Source organism: Oryctolagus cuniculus, chromosome 2 (genome assembly GCF_051225735.1).
Source record: "Oryctolagus cuniculus isolate XC-2025 breed Fujian yellow rabbit chromosome 2, ASM5122573v1, whole genome shotgun sequence".
Taxonomy (NCBI): Eukaryota; Metazoa; Chordata; class Mammalia; order Lagomorpha; family Leporidae; genus Oryctolagus; species Oryctolagus cuniculus.
Genome location: NC_142868.1, coordinates 68,176,961 through 68,195,193, shown reverse-complemented (window position 1 = coordinate 68,195,193; position 18,233 = coordinate 68,176,961). Strand labels below are relative to the sequence as shown.

The 18,233-nt window shown below is 43.8% G+C and overlaps 2 protein-coding genes across 39 annotated transcripts in view; one reads left to right on the top strand and one right to left on the bottom strand.

The window, feature by feature from the left end:
- The window catches only part of LOC149127806 (centromere protein U-like), a 35,120-nt gene extending 27,365 nt beyond the window's left edge, over positions 1–7,755 (top strand). For 2 of the 7 annotated variants that reach the window (XR_016229035.1, XR_016229033.1), the window contains exons 9-13: positions 1,940–2,018; positions 2,232–2,279; positions 3,478–3,644; positions 4,970–5,126; positions 6,463–6,848. Coding sequence is in view for 4 of the 7 variants with exons in the window: in XM_089325679.1 (XP_089181805.1) it covers positions 1,940–2,018; positions 2,232–2,279; positions 3,478–3,539; positions 4,970–5,126; positions 6,463–6,576 (460 nt within the window). In the remaining 3 variants the exon portion in view is untranslated. Of the gene's footprint in view, positions 1–1,939; positions 2,019–2,231; positions 2,280–3,477; positions 3,645–4,969; positions 5,127–6,462 lie in introns of all 7 variants that reach the window. The other 5 variants (XM_089325679.1, XM_089325678.1, XR_016229034.1 and 2 more) reach the window with 4 other exon arrangements.
- The window catches only part of LOC149127805 (DNA-directed primase/polymerase protein-like), a 44,733-nt gene continuing 33,303 nt past the window's right edge, over positions 6,804–18,233 (bottom strand). For 11 of the 32 annotated variants that reach the window (XR_016229026.1, XM_089325654.1, XM_089325659.1 and 8 more), the window contains 6 exons: positions 15,616–15,704; positions 11,053–11,142; positions 10,867–10,975; positions 8,967–9,049; positions 8,839–8,885; positions 6,804–7,158 (listed from right to left, as the gene is read on the bottom strand). Coding sequence is in view for 22 of the 32 variants with exons in the window: in XM_089325654.1 (XP_089181780.1) it covers positions 6,925–7,158; positions 8,839–8,885; positions 8,967–9,049; positions 10,867–10,975; positions 11,053–11,142; positions 15,616–15,704 (652 nt within the window). In the remaining 10 variants the exon portion in view is untranslated. The other 21 variants (XM_089325664.1, XM_089325675.1, XM_089325665.1 and 18 more) reach the window with 20 other exon arrangements.

The following is an 18,233-nucleotide window of genomic DNA, read 5'->3' as shown; positions in this document are numbered from 1 at the left end:
TCTCCGCATTCCTGCCAACACCCGTGTTCTGGTGGTGTTTACAGTAGTCATCCCAGTGAGTAGAGTGCCATGTAGACCTGTCTGCATTCCCCTCGTGTTAGTGTTGCGTGTCTTTTCAGGTGCTTCATGACCATTTGTATCTTTGGAGAAAATGAGTGATACAGCAGAGAGATACAAATTATTGTTTAATTTTTTTTTTCATTTTATTTGAAAGGGAGAGGGAAGGGGTAGAAGAGAGATACTGATTTCTTCCATCTACTGTGGTTCACTCCCCAAATGCCTACAATAGCCGAGGCTGGGCCAGGCCAAATCCAGGAGCCAGGAAGTCAGTCCGGGTCCCCCACATGGCTGGCAGGGACCCAACACTGAGCCACCACCTGCCGCCTCCAGGGGTGCACGTCAGCAGGGAGCTAGATTCGAAGCAGAGCTGGAACTCAAACCAGGCACGCTGATGTGGGCTATGGGCCGCCCAAGCAATGGCTTCACCACTGCATCAAACCCCTGCTCCCAAGAGTTCTAAATTCAAACAGTAAAACAAATGCCAGAGATAAGAAACACTGTACAAGCTGAGTGTCCTTTATCTGAAGTGTTTGGGACTGAAAATGTTTGATTTCTGAGCTTTTCAGATTTTGGAATACCTGCACACTTAATTGGTTGAGTGTCTTTAATCCAAGAATCCAAAACTGAGTGTAATGTTGGCACTCAGCATTTTGGATTTCAGAGCGTTTTGGATGCTGGGTTTTTAGATGAGGGGTGTTCAACCTATTATGGATAGCTATAGACTGCAGGCTACTTCAGCAACACAGAATACACATTCTTCTCAAGATCACAAGGAATATTTGTCAAGACAGATCACAATCTAGGCCATAAAAAAACACAACCCTAAGAAATGTAAAATAATAGAAATCTTACAGTGTCTGGTTGCAGACAGATAGCTGGAAAAAAATTTTTAAATACTTGGCAATTAAACAACATACTTTTTTTTTTTTTTTTTTTTTTGACAGAGTAGACAGAAAGGTCTTCCTTTGCCGTTGGTTCACCCTCCAATGGCCACTGCGGCCGGCGCAGCGTGCTGATCCGATGGCAGGAGCCAGGTGCTTCTCCTGGTCTCCCACGGGGTGCAGGGCCCAAGCACTTGGGCCATCCTCCACTGCACTCCCGGGCCACAGCAGAGAGCTGGCCTGGAAGAGGGGCAACCAGGACAGAATCCAGCGCTCTGACCGGGACTAGAACCCAGTGTGCTGGCGCCGCAGGCTGAGGATTAGCCTAGTGAGCCGCGGCGCCGGCCACAACATACTTATAAAGAACATGTATGTCAAAGAAGAAATCTTAACAGAAAACTAAATGTGTTTGAACTAAAGTGAAAAATATGGGATGCCAGGAAAGCAGTGCATCAGTCATCTAACTCATCTTAGCAATCCAGGTACAGAAGCAAAGGAAACCCAAAGTAAGCAGGAGACTAATAGTAAAAATTGGAGAAGAAATTAAATAAATTGAATATAGGAGCTCACGTGTTCTGGTTTGAGTATGATTTGCCTCTAAACTCATGCAGCATGTTAAACCCCAAAGTCGTTAAGTTAATGGTTCTAAGAGGAAGGAGGTAGTCCAGCTAAGGTGATTTGAAGAGGGTCCCTGGGTCACTGGGGTGAGCCGTCAGATGTGGTTCTAACCGCAGGGTTGCTTAACAGTGTGAGCTTGGGCACAACCACTCTCTGGCTTGCCCATCCGTTGGTGAAGGGCACTTCTGGTCATTTTCTTTGCTGAGACATGTTTCCTAGATTGTCTGAGAAAGTACCACAGGCTGAATATTACATCTTAAATTTTTTTAAATGGTACATGCCAAGTTGTGCATGGTATATTACATATGCTAAGCCGGAGAAACACATTTCAAAATCCTTCATGATACCTAATTTGATCCCTCTTTTTAACTCCTCTACAGAGAAAGAATAGAATCTAAAATTTGTAAAGAAGCCATCAATAAATTTCATTGTAATATTAAAGAAGAACTCATCAAAATGGTAAGCTCACTGACAAATTTCTTGGCCTAAGGTTTTTCAGCTTATCCTGAGGCAGTATGCTGTTAGCATAGAAAAGCTTGCATTTTCTGGCAATATGGTAATAAAGTCATTAGCACTACTCATATTTTACATGCTATTTTTAAATTAAATGTAACCTATGTCAAAATGATTAATCTTGGGAAATGCACAGGAATTATCTTTCGTTTCATACAGCTTAAAGAAGCCCAGATGTTGAAAAACCTGAAAAGGAAGAACGCTAAAGTAAGTGACGTCAGCAATTAGGGTGATGTGACTACACGATACTAACACAGGTGGTTAGGACCTGACTTTGGGGTTTGCTGCCTTTAGAATTTTGTGTAAGAATTTTTATCTTTTTAGACTCTTATTTGGTTGATGTTCAAGGAAGTGCTATTAAATCTTTTTGAAAGATGTCTCAGTTGGTCTAAAAATGGCTATCAACGTCCAAAATGGTCCCTTATATGGGTACATGTTGAGTAATGTACATTTATTGCTTTTGTGAGTGTCAAAAAGCAAAACCTTTTAGAGCACTGTCTAAGGCAAAAGGGCAGCCCAGGAAGAACACCAGATTAGGAGTCCTAAGACCTCACCTGTAGTCCTGGCTCTGCCCCCTCAGTAGGCAGCAGTGGGAAACAAGCCAGTGAACACGGGATTCCCCTTTGCTTGTTTGTGAATGAATGGACCGAATGACCTCAGAGGTTCCACCACCAAACTTCCACGAATCCAGGAGTGCAAAGTCACTGTTCCTCTGCATTGGTAACAGAAATGACCTTGAGAAATATACATTTGTCTTCTGGCAATTACACATCTTTTTTTCTTTCAACTGTAATCTCATTTTGGTCATTTCTACATTGTTTATGGATGTCCAACAGCAGAGTTTTAGGTAGTGACTAATGAGACCTCTGAGATAAGAAAACTTATTGAAATAGTTTTAAAAATACAAAACAGAGGCTGGCGCCACGGCTCACTAGGCTAGTCCTCCGCCTTGCGGCACCGGCATGCTGGATTCTGTCCCGGTTGCCCCTCTTCCAGGCCAGCTCTCTGCTGTGGTCAGGGAGTGCAGTGGAGGATGGCCCAAGCCCTTGGGCCCTGCACCCCATGGGAGACCAGGAGAAGCACCTGGCTCCTACCATCGGATCAGTGCGGTGTGCCGGCTGCAGCGGCCATTGGAGGGTGAACCAACAGCAAAGGAAGACCTTTCTCTCTGTCTCTCTCTCTCTCACTGTCCACTCTGCCTGTCAAAAAAAAAAAAAATACAAAACAGATCACAACATTGTCCTGCAAGATCACATCTGTCTAGCTCATGGGATCTACTGAGGATCTAGCCCCTCACCTTCTCCAGATCATCCTGAAGTAGATCCCCCACCCACACTATTCCAAGGTTCCCTCTTTTCCTGGCGGTACACATCACAAAATTAACAAAGAAATTACTCTTACTTAGGTGATTGCAGATATCAAGAAGAAAAGGCAGCGTTTGGTTGAAGTCCAGGATGAACTGCTTCGGTAAGATAGCAACAGTCCTGTGACAGAACATACCTCAAGGAACCCAAGTGTGCTACGTCATCGGGAGGCGTTAATACTTGCTGCTGTGCCATACGAAAACTCCAGGTTATCTTTGAATTTGGATGCTCAGTGAGGGCAGGTTATGCTACGTCACTGTAGACCCCATTAGCAAGGGAGGATTTGCCACTGATGTCCCGACTTCTCTCAGCTGTGGCCTGAGAGGCACCCCACTTAAATTCATGCATAAATTAATGAAGTTAGACTGCCTGGCTTTGAATCCAGGCTCGGCCCCTCACTGCCCGTGCAACTTTAGCCAAGTCACTTAACCTGTTAATAACTCCGTTCCCTCTTTAGTATAAAGGCGTAATGCTATCTAACAGACCATCGGGTGTTGTGAGAAGTGCTTCATGGGGATGGCACATGGTTAAGTGCTGTATAAATGTTGGCAGTTTGTGTTGGTGAAACACAAACACCGTGGGTGGCACTCATGTGAATCCACATTCCCAGAACTGGCCAGCCGGGGTCTGGTTGCAAAGACTGGAGCCCAGAGCAGCCTGCAAGTGTTTCTTCCTGCTCTTCTGTACGTGTTGCGTGAGCTGGGAGTGTGATAGTAAAGCAGTACCAGGGAGGCTGTCTGCTCTGAAGGTGTACGACAGCTGAGAAAGGCCGGGAGAAAAGACAGTGAAGCACAAAGTACTGTCGCAGGAGTTGAAGAGGGAGAAATTGGTTGTCTAGTCCTTTGGTTTCCAAATTTAGACTACAGACAGGTGCTGGCCCAGGCTACAGCTAAGAACAGCCAAGGTAATACGACAGCCTACATCTAGCAGTCCCCTGGGTGCGGGGCGCTTTCCTGATTTCACCCATTGATCGTCCCTGTCATCAGTGAGGGAGGTTATTATCTCTGGTGATAAGGCTTCATTACATATTTTAAAAACACACTTCTTTAGTTCCTTTTCTACTGGAGAGGTATATTATTGTTTTAACTTTACGTTGGGAAAACTAGGCACGGAGAGGTAACATACCAACAGTCAAACCCCACAGAAGTGGGGAAGCTAGGATTCGCTGTCAGACCCCAATTCTCCCAGCTCAGTAGTGAGTCTAACAAAACGCTGCACTTGTCCACTGTAAAGGACAGCTTACAGGACTTATGTTGTGACATCATAGTAGACAAGAGTTTAGTTAGCATTTTTTTATTTAACAAAATAAAACTCCTTTTCTATTCCCTTTGTCTATAAGATCCAAGTTCTCTCTGAGAGCTGACGCAGCTGGCCCCAGCGGCTCATCTGCGAGGCTGAAAGCTGCCTTTCTCCTACATTTCAAATTGAAACCCGGAGCCTTTCATGCATTCCTGCTGTCAGAGCTGAAGGTAGACGGAGCAGCCACCACCCTGGTGTTCCATCCTTCACCCGGTGTACTTCTTTTCGCTCTAGGTTAGAGCCCCAGCTGATACAGCTACAAACAAAATACGACGAACTTAAGGAGAGAAAGTCATCCCTGAGGACGGCAGCAGATTTCCTATCTAATTTAAAACAGCTCTATCACGAGTACTCAGATCTTCAAGAGAAAGAACCAGACACAAAGGAAACGGTAACTTGGAGTTTTTTTTTACTTTCGACTCTGCCTCAGGAGGGGAGCTGCAGCAGTACAGGAAAACCCGGGCTCACTGAGTTCAGTAAGGGAAGAGTAGGCTTTGCACAACCACATTTTTTATGTCTAGCTCATGTTCTTGGTACATGTATCTAAAAAGCCATTATCTATAAATGGCAAGAAAAAGCAATATTATTGGATTAATAAAAAAAAGTAACTACAAAATTTTTTATTTGAAAGTCACAGGTAGAGGAGAGACAGATCTTCCCTCTAGTGGTTCACGCCCCCAGACGGCTGCAACAGCCAGTGCTGGGCCAGGACCTTCACGTGGGTCTCCCACTGCTTTTCCCAGGCCGTCAGCAGGGAGCAGCCGGGACATGAACTGGTGCTCATATGGGATGTTGTTAGGCCACAGCAGTGGCCCCCATTTCTGGACTTTTTAATATACACTTTAAGTTGTCCACCTAGTATAATTTTACATAAAATGTTACCAGATTTGTTTTCTAAATTCAGCTTTAAATTTTGACACTGATGCAGTTTTCCTGAGCCCAAAGTACCTAACTAGTCTAAAGCTTAAGTGGACTTGGTTATTAAATTTAGAAAAATAGCAACCACTTTCATTAAAACAAATTCAGCGACTGTACCTTTAGACCATATCACTCCCAGCTGTGTTCTCAGCCTCACCTCTTTTCCTAAACTAAACCTGTAGCACCAAGCAAGTTCTCCTCCCTCCACTCCCTGAGAGCAGGTGCTTAGTGTCTTAATTAGGCTCTTGAATTCTCTCAACATATGGTAAATTGTATGCCAGGAAAAAAATCCACTGTTTTCTAGGTAGTAGTCAGAAAACTAAAGAGGAATTTAATCAATTTTGGGTTGGCTTACTAGTTTAAACTCATGAGTTGATTTTGTTCGACTTGCATAGTAATTTTGTCTTATTGGAAGGATCAGTTCCATGATTAAAGTTTTCTTAGAGTGGATTTAGAGCTTTTTTTCCCTTATGAGCTATTATAAGCTGGGTGTTCTCATCCTTTGGTTCTTCCAGTAAAAGTAAACCTGCCTAATGTTTTTTGTTGTGTGTTTTAAAATAGACATGAGATCAGACAGACTTGCTCAAACCAAGTCTTGACCTGCCCCAGGCACTCAGATGTACAGAGCCACTCCTTTGCAACGTTCTACGAATTCTATCCTAAGGAAATGAATTAAAACCAATTGTAAAAGTGAAAGGAAGAGGAGTTGACAAGTTAGATCTTTTCCATTGGTTTCAGATTGAACTATGTAAAGATAGGATTGTAACAGTTTTTGATATTAGCTAATCTGAATTATTTTCTTTCAACAGTATGATTCATCCAGCCTTCCAGCTCTGTTATTTAAAGCAAGAACCTTTTTGGGAGCTGAAAATCATTTGCAAAATATCAACCACCAATTAGAGAATCTCCTTGACCAGGACTGAGGAGACAGCCGTACTGAAATGTGCCAACTTAGTCCCCTGCGGCCTCTGAAAACAAGTAGGGTCCAGTCCCCAGGATTTAGTACTGATTAATAGTTTTAGAGGCCATGATCCTTTTAGGATAATGTCTTGAGTAATTTAAAAATGTTGAAACCCTATCTGAATCAGCCCCAAACATGTATGTTTTAACCTGTAAAATTAAGACAATGAACATAGACTAAATACTACAGTTAATTTGCAATAAAATTGATTTACTTACATTATTTTCCAAGTAACATTTGACAGACTGAATATAATTTTTTGTTACAAATCTCGCAGATTACAGGCTGCTTATGTGATGTCCACAGTTGGCTACTCTTGTAATACTTCCATAATGAGGTCATCAGGAATCTCATCCACTCCACTACTGTGACTCAGAAGACTGCTCTCTGCAGCCTCTGCTAATTCAGCATCTTCAGTGGCTTCTAAAAAGCAAGCATCATCCATGCCATTGTCCCAGCCAGGGTCAGAGGATGCACCAGGGGACGGTTTATGAGGGCTCGTGGTTTCATTGTTCCTAGTTTCGTCTGTTGTAAATTCTTCTTCCTTTAAAAAAAAAAAATCTAGTTGTAATTCTACATAGACTGAATATATAATGAAATCACCACATATTAAGATCTTAAGACCAGTTCGATAGGAATGAGAATATTAACTGTTTCTGGAGTTGGCTCAGATACTCCTTAGACTCCCCATTTGAAACTGCCTGCAGTTCTGTGGCACAGATGTTTCAGCATCCCCAGCAGGTGCTACAGCAAGGACAGACTTAACTGTTCAAGTGGCCTGTGTACCTGTTAAAGACAAACTGCCAAGGACTAATCACTAAGGCTTACATGAGATAATAGTGATGTTAAATTTCCTTAAATTAGGTGTGGAGCCTCTGTCTGGGGCACCAGCATCCTGTAGGGGCACTGGTTCAAGTCCCAGCTGGGCCCTGCACCACGTGGGAGACCCAGAAGCAGCTGTTGCAGCCATTTGGGGAGTGGAGGGAAGACTTCAGTCTCTCAAATATACCTTAAAAAGGAAAGGCCCCACAGAGTATTATGTATACTTACTGGTTTTAAAAATATGAGCCCAGATAAAAATGTTGTAATATTATGAGGAAGATTTTAAATTATTTGGGCAAATAAAGATCTTTGAAAGAAATTTTGGTGGTATTATTGGATTGTCAAACCACGATTAAAACTGCTGGCATAGTGGGTGAAGCTGCTACCTGCAGTGCCAGTATCCCCTATGGACACCAGTTTGAGATCCAGCTCTCTGCTGTGGCCTGGGAAAGCAGTGGAAGATGGCCCAAGTACTTGGGCCCCTGCACCCTCGTGGGAGACCCAGAAGAAGCTCCTGGCTTCGTATTGGCGCAGTTCTGGCTGTTGTAGCCAGTTGGGGAGTGAACCAGCAGATGGAAGACCTCTCTCTGTGTAACTCTGACTTTCAAATAAATCTTTGGGGGAAAAAATGGCAGCAAAGGGTATATGCAATTTTTTTATTTGAAAGGCAGAGTCACAAAGATCCCACATCTACTAGTTCATTCCCCCCAAATAACCATAACAGCCAGGGCTAGGCCAAGAACCTGGAATGCAATCCAGATCTCCCATGTGGGCTGCAGGAAGCAGAGGAGGCAGACAAGAACTGGGCACTCTGATATGTCTGCTGCAAGCACTGTGCCAGAAATAAAGAAGGGTATTTTGGTTTATACAACCAGAAACCTCTTTAATGTCTAGGACTGGTTAAAGTGTACTAAGTCTTATGCAGTAAAGAGTGAGGTATGTGTCATTAAATATATACTGAGGTAGGAAAATCACCAAGATGGATCTTCAAGTGAAAACAATGTGTTACAAACATTGTGCTTAAAAAGCTTAGTGGAGGCGGGTGCCACGGCTCACTAGGCTAATCCTCCGCCTGTGGTGCTGGCACCCTGGGTTCTAGTCCTGGCTGCTCCTCTTCCAGCTCTCTGCTGTGGCCTGGGAAGGCAGTGGAGGATGGCCCAGGTGCTTGAGCCCCTGCACCCGCATGGGAGACTGGGAGGAAGCACCTGGCTTTGGCACGGCGCAGCGTGCTGGTCATGGCAGCCATTTGGGGGGTGAACCAACAGAAGAAAGACCTTTCTCTCTCTCTCCCTAACTCTGCCTGTCAAAAAAAAAAAAAAAAAGCTTAGTGGACAGTGCTCCTGGTTCATTTATACTATAATACCAAGACTTAGTAATGACAATGATACAAAACTGCACTTACCTCTTTGAAAAGAAACAAAAGACACACTTCAGCAGGTAATGGCAAACCTGAATCAGAAAGATAGTAAAACTGTTTTTATGTAAACATTAACTTTTACTTTATGGTAAATGTAAAAATTAATAACTCACAGTCAGTTTTGAAGTTTTCTGCTTTACATATAGGATCATGACATTTTTGATACCAAACTTCATTTTTCAGATCAACCAGAATCCTTTGTTTAAAAAAAGAAAAGTATTAAGACCTAAGCTGTATAGAAAAATAAATCCAACTCAATGCTGTCTAGAAGAAACATGACTAAATCTTCAACTAAAAAGTAAAAACAAGATACACAACAAACAAAACCAGTTGCCTAAAATATCACACAAAATGGACTTCAGGAGGAAAATGCACACACTGACAGAAGATCTCCCCGAAAGATAGAACAGCTCTCTCCCTGTGTCCATCAAATTGCACAAAATGGAATTTGAGCATTGGTCTTTAAGAGGCGCATATTACTTACACATATACATACTATTACATGTAATATTTCACAGCTAAAAATAATTGGATATAATTTTTTTTTTTGTAAATGTCCACGCACAGAAGACTAGAAAGATGCATCAGTGCTAACTGTAGTTTTCACTGGGTTATAGGACTGTGGGGATCTTTTTTGGTGACAGCTTGGTGTATTGAGCATATAATTCTCTTTTAAGATTTATTTATTTTTAAAGGGAGGGAGGGAGGGAGGGAAACACACATGGAAGCAACAGAGATTTCTCTCCACACTGGCTCTTTCCCAGTGTGGCTACAAACTGCCAAAGCCAGGAGCCTGGAACTCCACCCAGATCTCCCTCACGGGTGACAGACCCAAGCTCTTGGGCCATCTGCTGCTTTCCCAGGCGCTTTAGACGGACAGGAGAGCAGCCAGGACTTGAACTGGTGCTCTGGCATGGAACAGCAGCACTGCAAGCTGCAGCTTACTGTGCTAGGCCACAACAGTGGCCCAAGAATAGAGCTTTTCAAGATTGTTTTTAATTTAAGAATATCAACCATAGCACTGAATCATGCCACACATTTTCCAACACACACTTGGATCATCTCCCCCTTCTAGCACATGTGCTATGTAAGAGTATCAGCTTTGACATTAAATATGAAATAACATTTCCCATGTTGTAACTAGATTTCTGTTTTATCCCCCTTCTGACTATATCCCTTTATTATTTTAAATTATATTTCTAGTTTTACTTCATCTTTTTACTTCCTCTTGTTTTGCCAGGAGCATTTTAAAAAATTACCTAAAACAGGGCCTGGCATTTCTAACAAGCATCCAATAGCTCAGTAATGTGTGATTTATCTATATGCAGTTAACACAGCCTTAACCTCCAGCTCTGTAGCACTGAGGAGTTGTCGTCTTGCCGTAATCGGCCCAGTTTCAATCACTTCCACAGGTATCTAGAACACCCTTTTCATCACATCCACTCCCTGCCTGCTGCTTGCTTTTTAGTCCTTAATCTACTTCAGTCTTCAAGATTATAGACTATGTCATTTTATCAAAGGACAAATAAAGCTGCCGTATGTTAGAAGCAATGTAATAAGATCTCTGAATATTATAAACCCCAACAAATGTAATAATCTAATTAGTTTAACTTGTTACATTTTTATATTGTCAGCTTTATTTCAAAGTTGTAAACATGGGGCCAGTGCTGTGGCTTAGTAGGCTAAGCTTCCACCTGCAGCATCAGCATCCCAAATGGGCACCAGTTTGTGTCCTGGCTACTTCTCTTCCGATCCAGCTCTCTGCTTATGGCCTGGGAAAGCAGTGGACCCCTGCTTCTATGTACGAGACTCAGAAGAAGCTTCTGGCTCCAGGCTCCTCATCACCTCTGTTCCTGCCATTGCAGCCTTTTGGGGAGTGAACCAGTGGATGGAAGACCTCTGTCTCTCCATCTCTCTAACTCTGCCTCTCAAATAAATTTAAAAACAATCTTTAAAAAAAAAAGTTATAAACATTCAGAATACATCTCAGCATTAATAAACAAGATTACTTACATGATGTTATTACTCTTGTGGGCTCTTCCAATGTTCTCACACCAGCGATATTTGAAAATATCATAAACCAACAACTGTTCTGGGAAAAAGTAGCTCCAACGCCTAATTCCTAAAATATAAAGAATGTTTCTAAAGATATCATGACTCTATCCTATAACAGTTAATAAAAAATAAGATGAGTTGTACCTCCTTTAATGTCATTTTTAGTCACCAAGGAAAGAACAAACTGATCGACTTCAGGGTAGGGTGAACACTGAAAACCTTCGATGGTTCCTACTGCAACAGAGAAGAATTATTTAAAAATTGTAACATCTGAAAGTTGAGAACTTAAATTTTAAGTTGCTGTTTAGAACAGTTACGGGTTTTGCAACCCTTCCAGTTTGGGTGGGTGTTTTTTTGGGCGGGGGGGGGGTGGTTTGGCAATTCGCAGTTAGCTCATAGGTTCTTTTATCCTACAGGGAAGTAGATAACATTGATAAGGCCACTCTGTGGTCATGAGGACTCACGACTAAAACGAGAGCACTCTGTAATCATGTCTGAACAGTCAGAACATGAGCATTTTGCAAACCACAAAAATCACCAACTGCCCCCCTACTCTGGCCAACTGCTGTGGCCGTACCACCATAGCTTCAGTTTCCCTCTAGCCCGCCTGCATTCTAGATAACAGCTACAGAGCTACCCAGAACTGTCCCTGACAACACCCAACTCGGAACAAGCCCAACCTTCCTACAAAGCAGCCTCCCACTGTTTCCAGGACTAACTGACTCAACTTGCTTGCTATGGGTGTGTTCCCTGTGGTCTTTAGGGGGCACTAACAGTTCAATTATATTTGTACCTAAAACTCTATTGTAATGTAGAATGATGCATTTAAAACTTCATGGAGGGGTTAATGTTGTAGTGCAGTGGGCTAAGCTGCTACTGTCAACACTGGAATCCTGTATCAGAGTGCTGATGTGAGTCCGGGCTGCTTTGCCTGCAATCCAGCTTCCTGCTAACGTGCCTATGCAGAATATGGCCTAAGCACCTATTTGGGACACCAGGATGTCCTAGCCCCTGGCTTTAGCCTGCCCCAGACTTGACTGTTGTAGCCATTTGTGCGGGTGAACCAATGAAAACAAGATCATTTTGTCTCTCCCTTATCCCACCCACCACCCACCTCTCTGTTGCTCTGCCTTTTAAATAAACAAAATTAAATAAAATTCTATTTAAGTTTTTTTATTTTTTTTAAGATGTATTTTACTTGAAAGGCAGAGTTACAGAGAGGCAGAGACACAGAGGGGTCTTCCGTCCACTTGTTCACTCCCCAAGTGGCCACAATGACGAGCTGGGCCGATCTAAAGCCAGGAGCCAAGAGCTTCTTGATCTCCCACGTGGGTTCAGAGGCCCAAGGACTGGAGCCATCTTCCACTGCTTTCCTAGGCCATAGCAGAGAGCTGGATTGGAAGTGGAGCAGCCAAGACTCGAGCCGGCACCCATAAGGGATGCCAGCTCTATAGGTGGCAGCTATACCCACTATGACACAGCAATGGCCCCCCTATTTAAGTTTTGAAGACAAATAGTTTTCTTAAAATGAAGTCTATATTTCCCTTATGAAAATAAGTGGAGAGATTTTAGAAAATATATTAATGTGGGGGCTGGCATTGTGGCATAGTGGTAAAGCCGCAGCCTGCAGTGCCAGCTTCCTATATGGGCACTGGTTCAAGTCCTGGCTGCTCCACTTCTGATCCAGCTCTCTGCTATGGCTTAGAAAAGCAGTAGAAGGATGGTCCAAATCATTGGGCCCCTATACCCTTGTGAGAGACTGGAAGAAGTTCCTGGCTTCGATCGGCACAGCTCCAGCCATTGCGACATCTGGGCAATGAACCAGCAGATTAAAGACTCATTCTCTCTCTCTCTCTCTCTCTCTCTCTCTCTAATTGAAGGCCCTCTCCCTGTTTTTGCCTCTCTAACTCTGCCTTTCAAATAAATCTTTAAAAAAATAAAGAAAATATATTAATGTAAAAATGAGAGAAGTGAGTTCCAGATCAATGTCAAGAAATACATGTTAAACAACCAGGGGAAACAAATGTGTAAGAAAATGTCACCCAGGCAGTTCCCACGTGTAGGGATGTGAGGAGCAGGCTGCAGCTCTTCACTGGCCACCTTCGGCCTGGCAGGTCAACTTGTCCACACTGAATGTGCTCTGGCTGCAGTAGGTGCAGGAGCTCCTTCAGTGCGAACTACAGGTGCAAACCATATGGGCATTTGGTGCACCAGTTAAGTGCTGCCTGGGATGCTCACCTCCCATACAACACTTGCATTCAAGTCCTTGCCACACTCCTGATTCCAGCGTCCTGCTAATGCTCAGACCAGAGAGCAGCAGATGATGGTCAAGGAATCAGAGTCCCTACCAACCATGTGGGAGACCCGGATGGAGTTCCAGGCTTCTCACTTCAGCCTGCCCACCCCAAACTGCCGCAAGCATTTGGGGAGTGAACCAATGGATGGAAAATCTTTCAAATAAATAAAAACTGATAAAATTCTAAAAAGCTGCGAATGCTTCCAAGAAACCACTCCCACAGCTCAAATGGTACAGGAGCTCTGGGATGCAAGACTTAGTCACAGTCGGGTACTGTCTATCTGGAGTTTCTTAATTTTGGTTGGGATGAAAGGCAGCCGTATTTATTTTAGTCAGAACCATCTGGAGCTTACTTTGCCTGGAAAGCCACAACAATGGGAAAGAACCAAGCGCATGGGAAAACTTTCAGATTTCCATTATATCTTTTTTTTTTTTTTTTTGAGACAGGCAGAGTTAGTGAGAGACAGAGAAACAGAGAGAAAGGTCTTTCTTCCGTTGGTTCACCCCCTAATGGCTGCTACGGCCAGCGCGCTGCGCTGATCTGAAGCCGGAGCGGGGTACTTCCTCCTGGTCTCCCTTGCGGGTGCAGGGCCCAAGCACCTGGGCCATCCTCCACTGTACTCCCGGGCCACAGCAGAGAGCTGGATTGGAAGAGGAGCAACCGGGACAGAACCTGGTGCCACAACCGGGACTAGAACACGGGGTACTGGCGCCGCAGGCGGAGGATTAGCTTAGTGAGTCATGGCACCGGCCTTTTTTTTTTTTAAAAGATTTGTTTGTTTATTTGAAAGTCAGAATTACACAGAGAGGAGAGGCAGAGAGAGAGAGAGGTCTTCCATCCACTGGTTCACTCCCCCAGTTGGCCACAACGGCTGGAGCTGGGCGGATCCGAAGCCAGGAGCCAGGAGCCAGGAGCTTCCTTCGAGTCTCCCACAAGGGTGCAGGGACCCAAGGACCTGGGCCATCTTCTACTGCTTTCCCAGGCCATAGCAGAGAGCTGGATCAGAAAAGGAGCAGCCGGGACTCGAACCGGCACCCATATAGGATGCCTGTGTTCCTGGCCAGGGCATTAACCAGACGAGCCACAGTGCCGGTTCTGTCATTATATCTTTTCAAGAAAACTTGAAGATGCCCTTCACACAGCCATTTTAACCCTAAAGAAAAGTTTTCTAGGGCAAATGACATAAGTTACAGGGAAGCTGGAATCTGCAATGAAGCTGGATTTAGGAGGCATATTCCAACTGAAGCAAACGATCATTGGCTGCTGTGACGTAATAACAAAGCTACTGAACAAGCCCAAATTTCAGATAACCATTTAAACATGTTTAAAGTACAGATTATTTTGCAGACTTTTTGCATACCACTCTTAAGGATTTTTATTTATTTCCACTTTATTTGAAAGGCACTGAGACAGACAGAGAGATCCTCTATTCCCTGGTTCACTCCCCAGATGCCTCAGGTCTGAGCCCGGCTGAAGGCAGGAGCCCAGAACTCACCTGGGTTTCCCACCTGGGACTCAAGTACTGGAGCCGTTACTGGCTGCCTCTGAGGACGCTTACTGGCAGGAAGCAGGATCGGGAGTGGAGTAGCAGGAACCCAAACCAGGCATTCCAACGTGGGCTATCAGAGTTTCAAGCAACGACCTGACTCCTACTGCACCAAGCAGGTGGCACATGGTTGAATGGGTTGTTTTCAATGACCAAAACCATAATAAACTGTTAAATCTACCAAAAAAAGTTACACTAACTTGTGGTCATACCATATGAAATTTTAGTGCCTTTTGTATCTTATCATAAATGGGTATTTTACATATTATATAGGCTTTATAAATTTAAATTTAATGGCTACAGAATATTGGTATGTCACCAATCCAATTTTGTTGTACCTTTAATTGTTTTTCCCTACTTATAATAAAGCAATATACTGAAACATATTAATAAAAATATTTACTGGAGGGTTTATGTAAGGAATCTTAAGAGAAAATCCGCACTTCTTCAGGACGAGCATGGGTGAATCCTGATAGAGCCGTTCTACAAAAACTGTGCAGTCACTACAAGCATGAGGAAGATCTCCCTGTACTGAAAATACAGGGGGAGCTCTGCAGGACCAAGTAGCAAACTACTGCAGGGTCCCCCTCTTGGACTGCGGACAAAAGCGTAAAGAGAATTTTTACTTTATTTTCATGTGTTTATCAAAAAATCTAATCACCTTATACTGTTTTGAAAAATTCCATACAATGAAAACTAGTAAATACTTTAATAATAATCTTTAAAACCATTTTTCACTTTGAATAGCAACCTCAAAGTAATCTCCAGTAATCAGCAGAGATGAATACTTACGTTGTATGACCTTTTAAGGCAAAGTGAGTTTTTAATCATTAAATTCTGATAGAAAATTACTTTTAAAATTACCTGAAGGGCTGGTACTATTAAAGTGCTTCATTCGCTTTCTTTTATTCTGAGGTGTGTCACATGTTAGAATTCGTAAAGTATCTGAGAATCTGAAGAAAATAATTAAAAATTATATTAGAATTAAACAAGCAGGGATATATAGAAAGAAAACTAAATTCCAAATAGATCTGTAACTAAGCCACATTTCTCCACAAAAACACCAATTCTATTCATCTAAAAAAAAGTATGATTTGTCAGTTAAAACAATAAGAAATTTGTCAGTTTAAAAGAGTAGGATGATCACTGTTCAGCAGTTTTCTCAGGGGGAAGTCTGGCCTGAGAGTTAAGATGCCACTTATGACATTTGCATCACAAATCCAGGAGCCTGGGTTGAATCTCAGCCCTGCTTCTGATTCCAGCTTCCTGCTAACCTGCACCTGGGAGGCAACAGTGATAGTTCAACTATTTAGGTCCCTGCCACCCACATGAGAAACCCAGACTGAGTTCCTGGCTCCCAACTTCAGCCTGGCCCAACCCTGCATGTTGTGGGCATTTGGGGAATGAACTACCGTACTATTCCCCAAACACATGGAGCCTTTGAAATTTGTTATAAACCCGTGAATAAAAAAGAAAAAACCGTGAATAAGCAAAATATGAAGAAAAAAAGATTAAAGGGAAAAACGGATTAAAATTTACTCAAAGAAAAGGCACATTTGTAATCAAAAAATTTAGCCTTGGCTCCTTGAAATAAAAATATCTGGTATATACTTAGACACACAAAAGAAAAGTAAGATAATTTTTATTTTTTTTAAAGATTTATTTATTTATTTGAAAGTCAATTACACAGGGAGAGGAGGAGAGGCAGAGAGAGAGAGAAAGAGGTCTTCCATCTGCTGGTTCACTTCCCAATTGGCTGCAACAGCTGGAGCTGAGCCGATCTGAAGCCAGGAGCCAGAAGTTTCTTCCAGGTCTACCAACGGGTTCAGGGGCCCAAGCACTTGGGCCATCTTCTGCTGCTTTCCCAGGCCATGGCAGACAGCTGGATTGGAAGTGGAGCAGCCGAGATTTGAACCGGTGCCCATATGGGATGCCAGCACTGCAGGTGGCAGCTTTACCCGCTATGCCACAGCTCCGGCTCCTGTAATCCTACATTTTTTTAAAGATTTATTTTTATTTATTTGAAAGACGGAGAGGTAGAGACAGAGAGAGAGAGGTCTTCCATCTACTGGTTCACTCCTCAGGTGGCCGCAATGGCTGGAGCTGTGCTGATCCAAAGCCAGGAGCCAGGAGCTTCTTCTGGGTCTCCCACGTGGGTGCAGGGGCCCAAGGACTTGGGCCATCTTCACGGCTATCGTGGGCCACAGCAGAGAGCTGGATCAGAAGAGGAGCAGCAGGGACTAGAACCGGCGTCCATATGGGATGCCGGCGCTTCAGGCCAGGGCTTTAACCCGCTGTACCACAGCACCAGAAAAAAAATCTATTTCTTTGAAAGTGAGAATTATAGAGAAAGGGAGAGATACAGAGAGTGGTCTTCCATCTGTTGGTATATTCCCCAAGGAGCCACAACAGCCAGGGGTGGACCCGGCTGAAGCCAGGAGACAGGAGCTTCATCCAGGTCTTCCATGTGGGTGCAGGGCCCAAGGACTTGGGCCATCATTCCCTGCTTTCCCAGGCACATGAACAGGGAGCTGGATCTGAAGTGGAGCAGCTGGGACTTGAACTGGCACCCATTGGGATGCCAGCACTGTAGTCAGCAACTTTACCAGCTGTACCACAGCGTGGGCCCTGAGGTAATCCTATTCGACGGAAGAGCCCTCCATTGTCTGTAGGATCGATATTGGAACACAGCAGGAGATACACAATTTTGATACAACTCCTAGACTCTCAGATCCACCACTAGTGCCAACTGACATCTCCTGAGATGCTAACATGTGCTGGGCACTGTTTTAAGTATTTTATGTGAACGGTTTTAACATATTTAATTCTACTAAAAATTCTGAAAATAGGTGGTATTATGTCCACTTTAAAAAATAAAGGAAGTGGGGCCAGCGCTGTGGCGTAGCAGGCTAAGCCTCCACCTGCAGCACCAGCATCCCACATGGGCCAGGTTCACGTCTCAGCTGATTCTCTTCCGGTCCAGCTCAGGTAGTTGTTTTCATTCTTTATAAAAGTGATATTCATTTTAGAAAAACTGAAAAATACGTGATATAATCATTTAAAAGATGCAAAGAGGAGCCGGCGCCGCGGCTCACTAGGCTAATCCTCTGCCTTGCGGCGCTGGCACACCAGGTGCTAGTCCCGGTCAGGCTGCCGGATTCTGTCCCGGTTGCCTCTCTTCCAGGCCAGCTCTCTGTGGTGGCCAGGGAGTGCAGTAGAGGATGGCCCAAGTACTGGGACCCTGCACCCCATAGGAGACCAGGAGAAGCACCTGGCTCCTGCCATCGATCAGCGTGGTGTGCCGGTCATAATGCCTCGGCCACGGCGGCCATTGGAGGGTGAGCCAACGGCAAAGGAAGACCTTTCTCTCTGTCTCTCTCTCTCACCGTCCACTCTGTCAAAAAAAAAAAAAAAAAAATGATACAGAGAGGAAACTAAGTGGCTAAAAATCTCAGAAAAGAGTATTTTAAGAATGGAGAGTC